General features: G+C 33.4%; 1 protein-coding gene across 1 annotated transcript; it reads left to right on the top strand.

The window, feature by feature from the left end:
- Positions 1–11,187: 11,187 nt before the first annotated feature.
- LOC113362165 (elicitor-responsive protein 1-like) lies at positions 11,188–15,867 on the top strand. Its single transcript, XM_026605131.1, has 5 exons — positions 11,188–11,346; positions 11,475–11,540; positions 12,776–12,914; positions 13,406–13,559; positions 15,681–15,867. Exons 1-5 carry the CDS (start codon positions 11,283–11,285, stop codon positions 15,681–15,683), a joined length of 426 nt encoding a protein of 141 aa, XP_026460916.1. The 5' UTR covers positions 11,188–11,282; the 3' UTR covers positions 15,684–15,867.
- The last annotated feature ends 220 nt before the right edge of the window (positions 15,868–16,087 follow it).

Genomic DNA, 16,087 nt, shown 5'->3' with positions numbered 1-16,087 from the left:
AAAAGTATATCACAGAGTTTTATTTCTCTATCTCTCAATTCAATCTGCAATCAGCAAATAGGAATTTGCGAGCCCGATTGAATATAAGAGAAATAACTTAAACGGTACCAAAGACCAATTTTCAAGGATCAATCAATTTCAATCAACAACCATAGGTTGGATTTCCCAATTGATCGATTCAACGCACAACCTGTGATATTTCAATTATATAGCAAAAATAATGCGGAAAATAAATAACACAGACACCAGAATTTTGTTAACGAGGAAAACCGCAAATGTAGAAAACCCCAGGACCTAGTCCAGATTTGCCGTTACAGACACTAGCATACTACCAATGAACTTCATACTGGACTGTAGTTGAACCCTAATCAATCTCACATTGATTCAAGGTACAGTTTCGCTCCTTACGTCTCTGATCCCAGCAGGATACTACATATTTGATTCCCTTAGCTGATCTCACCCACAACTAAGAGTTGCTACGACCCAAATTCGAAGACTTGATAAACAAATCTGTCTCACACAGAAAATTCTATAAAATGAATAAACCTGTCTCCCACAGAAATACCCAAGAGTTTTTGTTCCGTCTTTTGATAAATCAAGGTGAACATGAACCAATTAATAAACCGGACTTATATTTCCGAAGAACAGCCTAGTATTATCAATCACCTCATAATAATCTTAATCGTTGGAAGAGAAACAAGATATCGTGGAATCACAAATGATGAGACGAAGGTTTTTGTGACTTCTTTTTATCTTTCCTATCGGAGATTAAATCTCGAGCAAATCTTAGAGAAGATAATACTCAATACGATAGAAACGGCAAGATCATAACACGCAACTACAAAGAAAATAGTTGGGTCTGGCTTCACAATCCCAATGAAGTCTTCAAGTCGTTAATCTACAGGGTTTCGTGAAAAACCTAAGGTTAAAGGAGAATCGACTCTAGATTATGCAACTAGTATCACACAAGAGGTATGGGGATTAGGTTTCCCAGTTGCTAGAGTTCTCCTTTATATAGTTTTCGAATCAAGGTTTGCAATATTACTTACTTTGGTAACAAAGCATTCAATATTTGTTGTTAGATGAAAACTTGATTAGATTCAAGCTAATATCTTTCAAACGTTAGATCGAACTTTGCTTGTTATACAAAAATGAAATGTACCTTCATTTAGGTTTGAGTAACCGTACATAAACGTGTACACTGGTTGGCTCAACAGTAGTAAACCAAAGTTAGATATATGAAAACTTCCATATCAACCTTATTCATCTTAACCATAACTAGTTCGAATGACTCAAATGAAACTAGTTAAAGAGTTGTTCAATTGTTATATTCTCAAAAAAGTATACAAGAATACAATTGAAGCAAAATCGGTTTGTTTCACTTGAATCAATTCATGAACATTATAGCCATTGTTTGCAAAGATTGCATTCCTTATTATATAAATTTATTAGTTCATGTACATAAACGATTTTAGAACTTTAACCTTCAAGTATGCATACGGGTACACAGACTTGAAATACCCGGATTGAGTTTGGGTTACGCCAGTACGCGAACGGGTACGCATACCTCAACACTTCCAAACTATAGCAGAAAAATAAGGACATGAACCTTACGCCAGTGCGCATACGGGTACGCATACTTAGGTTCCCGGTTTTCTGAAACGAACATGTACGGATACGGGTATGCATACTATGGTTCCCAGGCATGGATTACATATATGCAAGAATGCACAACATGTCACAATCCAATCATGATTAAGTGTTATAAACTATTATTTCAATCATTGAAACTTTCTTAGAGGATGACAATAGACGTTTTCACACACTATTAGCATCAAAGCAATTTTCAAGTTATTGAAATAATCATAACAAAACATTCCAAGTCTACACCAAATGATTGTATCACACAAACCATGTAAGATGTTACACAGTAATTTTCACATGATCATCTTTTGACTTTCATCAAGAATATAAGATGAACTTGGTTGAAGCGAAATCTTACCAACACATATTTCGATAAATATGTAAGCGAGTGAAACTCATCTCGAAATCTCAAATGTGTATAAATGAAAACCATACTGTAATACGACTTATGTCTCAGTATAGGAGATAGAGTAGAAATAGACTTTCCAAGTGATAGATGAGTTTCAGTCTCCACATACCTTTTGTTGATGAAGTTCTATAAGCTCTCCTTAGTAGTTCTTCTTCTTCAATTATGAACGTCATGAAGTCTAAAGATTAACTACAAAATCTATCCTAGTGCAAGACATCTATAAGTAGACTATAAATCAAGACTTATAGTTTTGATCACTAACATTGACAAACAAGCTTGAGATAGCAACGCTTGCGAGTTCGACCGAGCAGTTCTCTAACAGTTGGAAAACCCTTTTCATAGAAAACAATTAATCTTCGCCAATAACTACTCTTTGCTCGTCAATCTTACGAGCTTCGCTACTTTGAGTCTACCTCCGCTTACTATCTCGTCGGAATATACCTTGTCAAGTTCATTTTCAGTCTTCTAATAATTGATTTGTCTCTTTTGTACGCTCATTAAATGCTCAACTACCTTTTCGTACAGTCTCGTCAGTCCTTCGTCGGAACTTTACGCGTTCCCTTATCTCTTTAAAATGGGTAGGTATCTCGAAAGTGGGAAAGTACTTTAAAAACACTTCGTTAACGTTCTCCATGAACACTCCTCACAGGTATTGAAAATATATTGATTCTGAGTAATTTGCTTGAAAGATTTTGAAAAAGATGGTTGCAGGTGATTTATTTTGGATTTTTTTTTCTTGGATCGAGTACCGAATGATACCATGAGAAACCTTAGAATAATTGTATAACAAAAGTATTAGAAAGCAGACAGGGAATAAACTCTGCTTTTTTGCAAACACGAAGCTGGAAAGATAGCCGAACACAACTGTAGTAACAACCGTTACAGTTTAACAAAAACTTAACAGAAGTCAAGTCAACTATATTGACTTGACTAAAATACTTCCAATAATGTATGTGTTAGAGATACATATCCATCATTTGGAACTAGAGAAGAAAAAGAAAACCAAATTAAATTGAGCAGACTCTTGAGTATTTGACAGATAGATCACACCATGTGTGGTTTACTTAAAATCATGCTTGTTGATGCACAGGGCTTTCCAGAGTCTGATGTCTTTGGTTTTTATTTATACTTCCTCCTCTTTTTTTTTCTTTTTGATCTTTCTTAATACTCTTATCTTGTCTATCTGACTATCGTCGATTCATAATTTCATATTATTGTAATTACAATTGTAGAATTTAAATCTTTATTTCTTACTCAAATGTTTTAATTAAAGTTATTTTTTAATTTTCAGGAAAGATGGATCCATATGTTTTGATTTGGTACAAAACCCACAAACTTAAGAGCTATGTTGCCAAAGGTTAGTGTGGAATTATGCTCCATACAAAATAGACTAAGAGTTATGTTTGTTCATTGACAATTTAAGATACAAATAGAGATATGGGTGATGGAACCATGTATGCTCTTTAAAATTAAAAGAAAAATATCATCAATTTCTCTCCTTCTGATCCAAAAAATTAAAATCTTTCTTAAAAATAAAGTTATACTTCATTTGTTTCAAGAAAAGTTATGTTTTTGTTTTTGTTTTTTTTTTTCCTTTTCATTTTTAGCTAAATTGAAAAACCTTTCATAAAACAAAGGGAGTATAACATAAAAATGCACTAAAAGAAATCCGCAACTAATATTATGACCTCTTCATTGAATTTGATCAATGGATGATTAATTGAGAATCAACCAATGGATGAGATAGGGACCGACTAAATTAGGTGATGGACCGATCATGTAATGTCTAGGTGCTCGACTGAGCATTCACCATAGTCTTTTGCAGAGCAGTTGAAAGGACGATTAATTGTTGTTTAATCATTATTAAAATAGTGCTTGACTGAGTAATATGTAGTAAAACCTAATTATGGAGAGAGGAGGGAGTGACCAAAGGAGTGCAGAACCGTACCTTGGTGGTCATGGGAGCATCATATAGTGAATAGATCATCTTCACAGTTGTTGGAGAGAGTTTGAACCAAATATGGGCTTTGAATAATTAATTAGGTCAAAAATCACCAAAGGAGGTGGGACCGGATTATCCAAGCCAAAGGGCCAACCATGACCGGTCATAGTGGCATGCTCATACTACTATGTTGTTCGAGGACCAATCCTGAGAATTTTTATATTTTCTGATGGTCCATCGAACATTATTTGGTCCTTTTATGAATAATCTAAGTTTAACTGAAATTCTTAATTTTGGTTGAAATACCAACCACTAAAAATATTAAAATAATATATTATTTTAATATTTCTCATGGTAGAAAGATATGATAATTGCGGGACCACTTTCTTTGCTAATCATATGGTCCATGGAGCAACATTTGAAAAGATATGGAAGTAGGGAGTTTGATAGAAAGAGGAAATCCTTGAAGGAGGAAACCCTAATAATAATAAAATAATATTATAAAAAATAAGGAAAAAGGAGTGGGAACCGGCCAAAACCGGTGCATGGCTAGCCGGACGGCCGTGTGAGACCCACTCTATGATTTTCTATTTTTATTATTTTATTAATATTTTATCTCTCTTACTTTTTCCTTATTTGGTCAAACTTCCATATCTTTGTTCTTCCGTGTTTCCGGATGCTCTTTATTATTACTAAATACGACCGTGCCTTACTTGGGGGTGCCCCATAGTTCCAAAAGGTAAATATTCATTACTACTCCATGAAATTCATCTGAGAAAAGCCATAGATCCTGAGTAAGTTAACATTAGGGTTTAATTAATGGATTTTTTTCTAGGAATTCAACTGATGAATACTGCAACTAGAATTAATTAGTCTCTCTATACTAACATACAATATGTCTAGGAGGATTTAGTTGATTCAGATGTGATGTGATCAGCACCATATTTGTTGGGAATATTAATCTGGGCCATACACCAGAGGTGAATTCCGAATTCAAAAGAGACGTTGAATCTTTCAGTTTAATCATGAAATATATGGAACATTAAAAGCTTCTGCTTCAGAAACCTTAATGTACCCGCCATATATTATTACTTTCTTATGATTCTGATACTGGTCAAAGATGCATAATTTTCGATGTGATTTTACGAATATAACCTTCGTCAATAATCCACCATCAACACCCTCATATCTATTATTTTTTTAATTCTTAACCAATTATAACTAAAGGAACTCATGGTTTATCAGTGGAAGCTTCTACACAAACTCCAGCATATATCCCTCTTTGTTAGAGCACTGCTCGGTCGAAACTCGCATGCAGCTATCTCAAGCATGTTTGTCAATGTTAGTGATCAAAACTATAAGTCTTGATCTCTAATCTACTTATAGATGTCTCGGACTAGGACATAGATTGTGTAGTTGAGTCTTAGACTTCACGACGTTCATTATTTGAAGACGAATAACTACTAAGGGGAGCTTGTGGAACTTCATCAACAAAAGGTATGTGGAGACTGAAACTCATCTATCACTTGGAAAGTCTATTTGTACTCTATCTCCTATATTGATACATAAGTCGTGTTACGATATAGTTTTCTATTATACAAATTTGAGATTTCGAGCTAAGTTTAACTCGTTTACATATTTCTCGGAATATGTGCTGGCAAGATTTCGCTTCGACCAAGTTCATCTTATATTCTTGACGCAAGTCAAAAGATGATCATGTGAAAATTTCCGAGTAACATCTTACATTGTTTGTGTGATACAATCATTTTATGTAGGCTTGGAATTTTTCGTTATGATTATTTCAATAAATTGAAAATTGCTTTGATGCTAATAGTGTGTGAAAACGGCTATTATCATCCTCTAAGAAAGTTTCAATGATTGAAATAAGAGTTTAGAACACTTAATCATCATTGGATATGTCATGTTGTGTATTGTTGCACATATGTCATCCAAGTCCGGGAACCATAGTATGCGTACCTGTTGGCTTGAGAAATCCGGGAACCTTAGTGTGCGTACCTGTTGGCTTGAAAAGTATGGCTAAACAATTCCCTATGGCTACAGTTGATGGGTTTATGATTAAACCCATGACCAAATGGTGCACTATGGCTACAAGGTAACACAAAACGTGGTTATAGTTATGTTGATGACCAGTAGCCACCCAGATAACCCAAAACGTGGCTAGGCTGTAAACCAAAAAATGTGGCCTATGTGAAGGTTTGTACTAGTGTGAATATTTCTTCTAGGATTGGAAGTGCGCGTACCCGTTTGCGTACTGGCGAAACCCAATCTTGGTCCGGGTATTTCAAGTATGCGTACCCATTTGCATACTTGAAGGTTAAAGTTCTAAAATGGTTATGCTCATGAACTTAAACATTTATATAATAAGGAATTCAATCTTTACAAACCGTGGCTATAATGTTCATGAATTGATTCGAGTAAATCAAACCGATTTTGCTTCAATTGTGTTCTTGTATACTTCTATGAGAATATAGCAATTGAACAACTCTTTAACTAGTTTCATTTGAGTCATTTGAACTAGTTATGGTTAAGATGAACAAGGTTGATATGTGAGTGATCATATGACTAACTTCCGTTAACTATTATTGAGTCAACATGGTGTACACGTTTAGGTACGGTTACATAAACCTAATGAGGGTACATTTCATTTGTGTGTAACAAGATAAGTTCGATCCAACGGTTGAAAGATATTATCATGGTTGAATCAAGTTTTTATCTAACGGTGAATATTGAATGCTTTGTTACTAAGCTAACATTGATTGCAAACCCTGATTTGAAAACTATATAAAGGAGAACTCTAGCAACTGATAAATCTAATCTCCACACCTCCTGTGTGTTACTAGTTGCATAAGATAGAGCCGGTTATCCTTTAACCTTAGGTTTCTCTCGAGACCCTGTAGGTTAACGACTAAAATACTTCATTGGAATTGTGAAGCCAGACCCAACTATTTTCTTTGTAGTTGCGTGTTCTGATCTTTCCCGATTCTATCATTTGAGTACTATCTTCTCTAAGATTTGCTCGAGATTTAATCTTCGATAGGCAAGATAAAAAGTAATCACAAACACCTTCGTCTCATCGTTTGTGATTTCACAATATCTAGTTTCGCTTCCATATGATTTGGATTATTATGAGGTGATTGATAATACTAGGCTGTTCTTCGGGAATATAAGACCGGTTTATCAATTGGTTCTTGTTCACCTTGATTTATCAAAAGACGGAACAAAACATCTTGGGTATTTCTGTGGGAGATAGATTTATTCAATATATAGACTTTCTGTGTGAGACAGATTTGTTTATCAATTCTTCGACTTTGGGTCGTAGCAACTCTTGGTTGTGGGTGAGATCAGCAAAGGGAATCAAGTGCGTAGTATCTTGCTGGGTTTAGAGACGTAAGGAACACAACTGTACCTTGAATCAGTGTGAGATTGATTAGGGTTCAACTACAGTCCAGTCTGAAGTTCATTGGTAGTAGGCTAGTGTCTGTAGCGGCTTAATACAGTGTGGTGTTCAAACTGGACTAGGTCCCGAGGTTTTTCTGCATTTGCGGTTTTCCTCGTTAACAAAATTCTGGTGTCTGTGTTATTTCTTTTCCGTATTATATTTTGTTATATAATTGAAATATCACAGGTTGTGCGTTCTATCGATCAATTAGGAAATCCAACCTTTGGTTGTTGTTTGAAATTGATTGATCCTTGAACCTTGGTCTTTGGTACCATTCAAGTTACTTCTCTAATATTCAATCGGGATCGCAGATTTCTATTTGTTGATTGGAGATTGAATAAAGAGATAGAGATATAAACTCTTGTATATATTTTTCTCTAGATTGAGTCTGACTGTCTAGTTGATTCTGTAGAAAGTATATTAGAGTAAGTCCTCTCAGATTGCCAAACGAATTGTTGGGTATGGTTGTTAGACCCCCGCATTTTCACTCTCTATAATTGTTTACTGATTGCATCTAATTTGATTAATCTACCAATTAGCTTCTATTTTTTCAAGAAGATTTATTAAAATATTCAAATGGGAATTCAGGCCACACAACTGTAACGTTCACTAGAGCTTCATATAGTTTTAAATTTGGTGTCAATCTCCTCAAACAAAGATGATGACCTCTAATAAACCAAGGATCCTCTAATATAGCAAATTTATAATCAAATAGATAGTCAATTTAAAAAGAAAAAAAAAATCAATACCCATCTCAAGGACATGAATCTTACCTGTTAAATTCCACAAGTCATTAACTTTAAAGGATAAATACTTGAACCCTACCTTTTTCCCTACCACTTTACCAATCAAATAATATTTCCACAGTTGAACTATACATTTCTTGGTCTCCAGATCTAGATTGATTTTTGGAATCCCATCCTTTGCTTCAACTGTTTTATCAACTGATGTTGTAAGACCTTCAAATCCATATCTATTTGTTGAAATCTCCACTCTCAAAAGTATATTCTCCATTTAAAATCTGAATTGGTGAAGGCATCTTTGTAAGAAAATGGTTTTGAAGAACCCTGATTTAAAGTATGAACCATTTCCAACATCTTCTATACTCTGTTGATCAACATATATGCCATCAAATTGATTGTTACCCTGCAATGTTCCTTCAATATGACCGGTGACCTTCCCTGTATATCTTCGTATGAGAATCCCTCATCTTTTCATTTGTATTAGTAGATCCGTTAGAAATATCATTACCATGACTTGATTGTAACCCTCCTGGTTCAACTGAACCATGCTGCTAGCTTATTAATCATCCGAAAATCAAAGAAATTAAACGGAGTCGAAAACCATTTTTTTCGCCAGAGTTATTGCCCGATCTCTCTCTCGCCCCCTCCTAAGGACTCTTTTGCGTGTTCACTTCAACATACTTTCGTTGTCGTTAAGTTTCTCTATCATGTGCCATGATCTTTGATATCACTTCTGTTATTTTTTTTATGAATCACACAATGAAATTCTTTCATGCACATGGCTATCATTCAATCACATGATTGCTCTCTATTATCCGTCGCATAGATGTTGTTTTGTCTCATTCACATGATTGTATTCTAGATTTCGTTTACGTTAAGGTGAAATATTCTTTCCTGATTGCTAAAGACGGATACCAATTTTGATAGCACTAGTATCAGTTAACAAACCAATGGTTAGGATTTTATTGTTTTATATGGATTGGAACCGGCCCTAACAAAACTGATATATGCTAACTTTTGTTTAAAAGAAAGAAGTAAACACAAGAGATGCTGAGGCCGAAGTCCCAAGCCCAAATAAATATACTAAGAGTTTTGCCATATAGCCCAACTAAAGACATTGAGCGTGTCCGTTAAACATAAAACAATTTTTTGTGGTCCATGGTTTTTATGGGGACCATGGCTTATTTTGGATAAGACATTAGAAGTAAATCTAAGTCACCTCTTATCTAGATATTTATATTACTATCTAAATTATCCTCCTGATTAATTTTGGATAATGATTAGTTAGTGTTAATAATAATTAATGTAATGATCAGTGAGATGATTAAGTAAAACATAATTAGTGAGATTAAAAAATCAGATGGGTTTTTTTTTTTAAAAAGTAGAATTATTGAGAGAGTAAAGTTAGAGAAGATGAAGAAGGAAAACATGAAAAACGATGGATTTTATCAACCACAACCGGAGGAAGGGTATTTGGGTACCCAGGTATGCTTCAAACTTAGATAATGTTGGTTGAATTGCTCCAAATTTTCAAAAAACTGTAAATTTTTAGAGTAGATTTGGGCTTGTTCGGTTACCTTATGTGAAGAACAGGTTACCAAACTCATCTGAAAGTGTAGTTCGGTTACTTTTTCCAAACATGCAGGTTATTGAACTCACTCTTTAATGGAGGTTTTAGTTGTTCGGTAAACAGACATGTTGCCGAACTTTGTTTATAGGATTTATAGAGTAATGTTCGGTTGGTTCGCAAACTTTAACCCAACATCATATCTAACCGAACTCCACATGTATGCAATTAGTGAAGAGTTCGCTTTGTCAAGATTTTTTGCGAACAAACTGAACATAGTGGGACAAGTTCGGTTAAATTGAAACTCAACATAGTAGGCAAAATAGCACAGTTCGGTTACATTGGATTTTTTTTTTCTTTTTGTAATATGGGTAGAGTTCGGTTACTATATAGTTTTAGAAATTTTTGCGAACCAACCGAACATAGTAGGCAAAGTTCGGTTAAATCATAACTTAACATAGTGGGAAAAATAACACAGTTCGGTTACATTGGTTTTTTTGTATTATGGGTAGAGTTCGGTTACTAACTAGTTTTAGAATTTTTTGGGGACCAACCGAACACAATATATTGGTTTTCAATGAGGAGTTCGGCTAAACTTATTTTTTGCGAACCAACCGAACTCGGAGTTCGGTTACGAAAATTTAAATTCGTGATAACCGAAGTGTTCTTCGTGTTCTTGGTTTCAGAATGTTCGGTTACAAAACTACTTCCTCTGTTTTTGGAAATGAGATACTTTCACTTTTTCATTTTAGCTTAAAAATAGGCCAAATTGAAAAAGTGAAAGTATCTCTTTTCCAGAAACGGAGGGAATAATTTTTTTAAAACTATTCCTAACCGAACATGCCACTTTAACTTCCGTTTAAACCGTATTTTGATGATTTCTACTCAAATTTTCCAATCAAAAAACGAATTAAAAAGATTGATGGGGTTTTCAATCGAACGAGGAACGTCAAGGAAAGAGAGAAGAAGAAGAGAATAATTTTTTTTTTCAAAACTAAAAAATTTCGATTCCCCTCCTGTTTTTGTTTGGTTAATAAATTCATTTAGATTAAATGTATATGATTAGATTTAGATTAGATGTATACGATTAGATTTATATAGTTATTAAGTTAGTTTTAATTTAAATTAAAATAAAAAATAAATGTATATTTACCTAACTTTAAAACACCCCTTAAAAATATAGGGAGGTTGACCCAATAAGATCATGGTCCCAAAAACCGATGGTCCCAAAAAATGGTTCTAAACATATACCAAGCCGTGGCAGATTGATCTTAGTTTCATGATGAAATGATCTGTCGCATCGGCTGATGACTGGTCAACAATTAAATGACATAATCTATTTTGCCATATAGCCATTTTAAAGTTGACCTTGCCCCTTGGTAGAATTAAATTACTTGCACGTCTCTGTGTTAGAGATATATATCCATCATTTTGACAAGAGAAGAAAGGAAAACCAAATTAAACTGAGCAGACGACTGAGCAATTGACAGATAGATCACTATTAAGGAGTGAACACCATGAGCGGTTTACTGGAAATCATGCTTGTTGACGCACAGGGCTTGCCTGAGTCTGATGTCGTTGGTATCTATACTTCCTCCTCCTTTCTTTTGATCTATCTTAATACTCTTATCTTGTCTGTCTGACTACCGTTGATTAATATTTCTATTTGTTACTCAATGTTTTAATTAAAGTTAGTTTTTAATTTTCAGGAAAGATGGATCCATATGTTTTGATTCAGTACAAAACCCATAAACTTAAGAGCTATGTTGCCAAAGGTTGGTACCCAATCATGCTCTATACAAAATAGACTAGGTAAGCTTGTTCATTGAAAATTTGAGATACAAAAAGAATATGGGTGATGAATCATGGATGCTCTTTAAAAGAAAAGAAAAGAAAAAGATCGTCAATTTCTCCTCTTTTGATCCAAAAAATGTAAATCTTTCTTTACAATTAAGGTTATATAATATAAAAATGCACTCAATTAGCGAGTGACAACAAAATGGCCAGCCTATATAGTTTATGTGAACTTTGTTTAAGATAATTTAACAGGAGGTAGTCAACGCGATATCAAATGATTTCTGGGGAGTTCCCATATCTATTGTTATTTCAGTGAGATTTTTGGAGAGTCTCTCAATGTCTCTTGTTATTGGTTAGATACTTTTTTAAGTCATTTAAATTCTCTGAAACTCCATGTTATTGGATTATGATTTCATAAGAGTCACTCAAACACTCTTGTTATTCGAAATAGAATTGAAAGTCATGAATTTGTAATATTCAGAGATTTGGAGAGACTTTTTTTGAAAAATAGGCATGGTAGAAGTCTCTCCCCAAGAGGTGATATTTTGGGAGACTTGAGAATTTGAGAATTTTCTAATAAAAAAAAGGAGAATTTTGGTAAACATCATAGCCGAAATAACCCTGTTAATGGAATGATGGAGGGTTCCATTTCTTTGTCTTTCGTGTAATCTTGTGTTACCTTTATAACCACCTCTGAACTATATGATTAAAAATAAATTAGAAAACTATCGCATACAAATGTCATAGACAGCAAATAAAATGTGGGACGAGTGGAATAAAAAGAATGAAAATTTAGACATAAAACAACTATGATGAGATTTATTTAGAAAATGGACACATATTTCATTAGTTTTTTTTTTCATTTTCATTAGGTATTCACGGTACTTTAGTGAACATTGTAATGTGGATAAAAAAATTTGGTAGACATATTGAATTTTTCAAGAGATATTATACATTTTTTATCTCAACAAGTCATAAAGACTCTCTACAAATCTCATTTTTTGTCTCCACAAGTCACAAAGACTCTCTAAAATACTCTCAGAGAATAAAAATCTTTAGATTTTCAGAGAATCTTCGGGAGTCACTCTAACAAAAAATCTATAAAAATCCATTGAAATCTCGTTTGACTACCCCCTGTAAGATAAAACTATACGTGCCCGACTGCTCATTGATTAATTGACTGATGTGTTTATTTATTTCTGTGATTGAGCAGGACAAGGTAGTAACCCCGTATGGAATGAAAAATTCACACTATGGGTTGATTATCCAGAGGCAAACGACCATTACGATGTTCGCTTCAAAATCTTCGATAGAGACACACTTTCGGCAGACGACTTGATTGGAGAAACCACGTAAGAAAATTTTAAGATTCTTAACATTCTTAAAACACTAATAGTATCTGTAGAAGGATTCCTTGACATTGTTAAAATGATATTATCTTGATATCATGATGTTATTTTCTTTTATATAATATCCAAACAACAGTAAATCTGAAGTTAAATTTTTAGTGACATTTTCGTCCCGTAAGATTTTAAATTCCTATAAAAAATGAGCACGTTCCGAGATACGAAATTTCACCATTCATAAAATTTAATTTCAACCGTTAATTTTTCTTAATTCTTGGGCTGTTAATTTTTCTTAATTCTTCCACTCTTAATTCTTAGAATACGCCAATCTTTTGCAGTAATTTACAGTTTTTATAGAGAAACATATTAACCGCAAACTCTTTCCCACTTGGATTTTATAATCAAGATAATGTTATTTTAATCATGTCATGGGTTCCTTCTTTTCTTACAAATGATAGTGAATTTATTTTTCAAATTAATCCTTTCTGTCTGCGTAGGATACCCGTGAAAGATATAGTGGAATTGGGTGTTGAGAAGGGAAAGGCAACGGCGGAACCCCGCAAATATAGTGTCTTTGAAAGTAAGAATGGTGAATTAACTCAAGGCCGGGCAGGAGATCTTCATGTAGGGTTTACCTTCACAACAAAGCAGGTATATATTAATTAATTTGTGCACATGGCCGAGATGATAAAGGCAAATAAAAGTACAGTTTTTTCTTTTTATACTTAAACCTGGCTAGTTTGGTGTACGCATTTGGGGCCTATAGATTTTCTCACCCACCTAGATTGAGGGGATAAGGGGTATCTAAATTAGCTAAAAATACTAAATTATCTTTTAAAGGAACCTTAATATTCTAAAATAAATACAAAATAATAATCATTTCTATTAACAAATATAAAAAAATTTAATCAAAACCCAAAATTTTTTAAATTTCCAAAATCGAAAACTAAAACCTAATCACAAACAACAATTGAATTCTCATTTTTCTTGGGTTTTGAAGGATTTTCGTCAGCAAACAATTCAAGTGATTGAGTTAATTCCCTTAATCCGTTCCTTTTAAGAGAAACTCAACAATGATTTAACTCTAAATCTCTGAAATTTACTCACCAAATTTTCTGAAAATCAACTCATAATCGGTTTATGTTTGCACTAGATTAGTCCGACTATAGTTGATGTTACAAGCAATCGGTTTTTATTATACACCTACATAAATTGATTATGGATTGATGTTTTTCGTGTTTGATGAACATCAACCACAATCGATTTATGCTAATGCATATATCAACCGATTCATCAACAATTTTTTAATTTTAGCACAAAACCTGAAATTTTTATCTTTATATTGTAGAGCATGAAAATACGAATTGAACGCAAAAAGAATGAGGTCAATCCGACATCGGGCGAAGAAGTTATGAGAAAAAACAATGGAAGAGATGCCCAGATTTACAATCGGTTTATGTGGGCATTAACATAAATCGATTCTAGCGAAAAAAAGTCATAGAAAAACTCTTGAATTTTACAATCGGTTTATGTTATAAGTCTTATAATTCGATTCTTAAAATCTGTTTATGAGAGCATCAACATAGACCGATTCTAGGTTGATTTTTTTCAAATAAACAAAAAAAAATCAAATTTTTTTGATGTTTTGATGATGAAGTAACATTAATTGATTTCTAGGTTAATATGATTAAACATCAATTAGTCACCTGATTAACAGTAATTAATCAAAAGTAAATAAGTCATTATATAAAATAGTTGGATAAGGGGTTTTCTACTTTACTTCTTAATGTCTGTTTTTATCTTTTAGTACCAGGCCCCAAATAAACTGCCTAGGCCCCAAACCAGGCAGGTAAATAAAGAGTGATAACTTTTTCGTCATCTTTTTATCCCAGTTAAGTTGATATTTGACTAATGTTGTTAATTTCAGTCTAAGAAATATATTTAATTAATAATCATTTAAAAAAGGTATAAAGTTTACCATACTTATAGTTGTAGTTTGAGAGATATGTTATCATAATAGAAATGTTAAAGGAACCGATGGACAAATGCCGTAGTAAGTCCCGACTCTCATAGAGTTGGGGGATCGCCACACAAAAAGTGTTCCCTGTTAATTTTCACTGGGTGGCGGTCCCACAACCTTATCCGAGTCGGAAATCTATGTGGAATTTTTCCCCCGGTTCCTCTATCATCACTTTATTTATAAATTTCGCTACAATATCATGCATTAAGGTATAAGTAGAAAAAAATAGTTTTAGATTACAGTTTTATTCTATTTCTTTAAAGATTGTGTACATAACAGATGCATCTATCTTTCAGTTACAAAAGAAGTATTCACTATTAAACAGATTTAACAAGTGTAGTTATGTGGGCTACTTAGAAATATGGTGATAAGTCCAGCTACTAGAAACATGCCAATTTGGTTAGTCCAAATATAAGCCACTGGGTGGATAGAATCTAAATTTCTGAATTTAAAAGTGATGAACTCGTTTGAGAATGATGGTTCTCAGAACAACCAATAATTCATTGCCACGTTGGATTGCACATTATTTTACGTCTAATTTAGTCCATTGTAAGTGTTTTCAGTCTACCACTCCTAACTTGAACAAGATAGATAATGAGTTTTCATTAGATCGTCTACTGATTTATTACAACAATTTAGAACAATCTGACGAATTCCAAGTAGGATCTATAATCTTCTTATATTACATAGAAATTATACTTATTTAGGCATTCCTATAACTAGCTAATGTGGATTTTTTTTTTTGTGTGTAGTGAACGGGATATGAAACTATGAAAGAGCGGAGATATATTGCTTGAACGTAATAAATTGAAACTGCATTTGTGATGTAAAACGGTTGAGTTGGGGGATTGTATTGTATATGATTTTTGAATTGGTTTATTCCACTTTTAAGATCTATAATATATTATCGGATTGATTATATTTGGGGCCTCTTGTTTATGACATGTCTCAATTAATTTTTTTTCTTTTATTGAAATAATGATAATGATGACGAGATTGAGAATGAGAATGAGTTTCCTGGTCAATATTTTAATAGCTCATTTTTTAAGCTTTCCTTTCTTTTTTAAGAATAAATCAACAGTCGAAATGCATGTGTTAATGGTGGATTTTTGACAAAGGGTAAAATCGTAAAATTCTAATTTTGCATATTTCCGACCCA

The sequence above is a fragment of the Papaver somniferum genome, chromosome 3, assembly GCF_003573695.1.
Source record: "Papaver somniferum cultivar HN1 chromosome 3, ASM357369v1, whole genome shotgun sequence".
Classification (NCBI taxonomy): domain Eukaryota; kingdom Viridiplantae; phylum Streptophyta; class Magnoliopsida; order Ranunculales; family Papaveraceae; genus Papaver; species Papaver somniferum.
The sequence above is the reverse complement of the archived record's forward strand: the minus strand, read 5'-3'. Positions and strand labels throughout refer to the sequence as shown.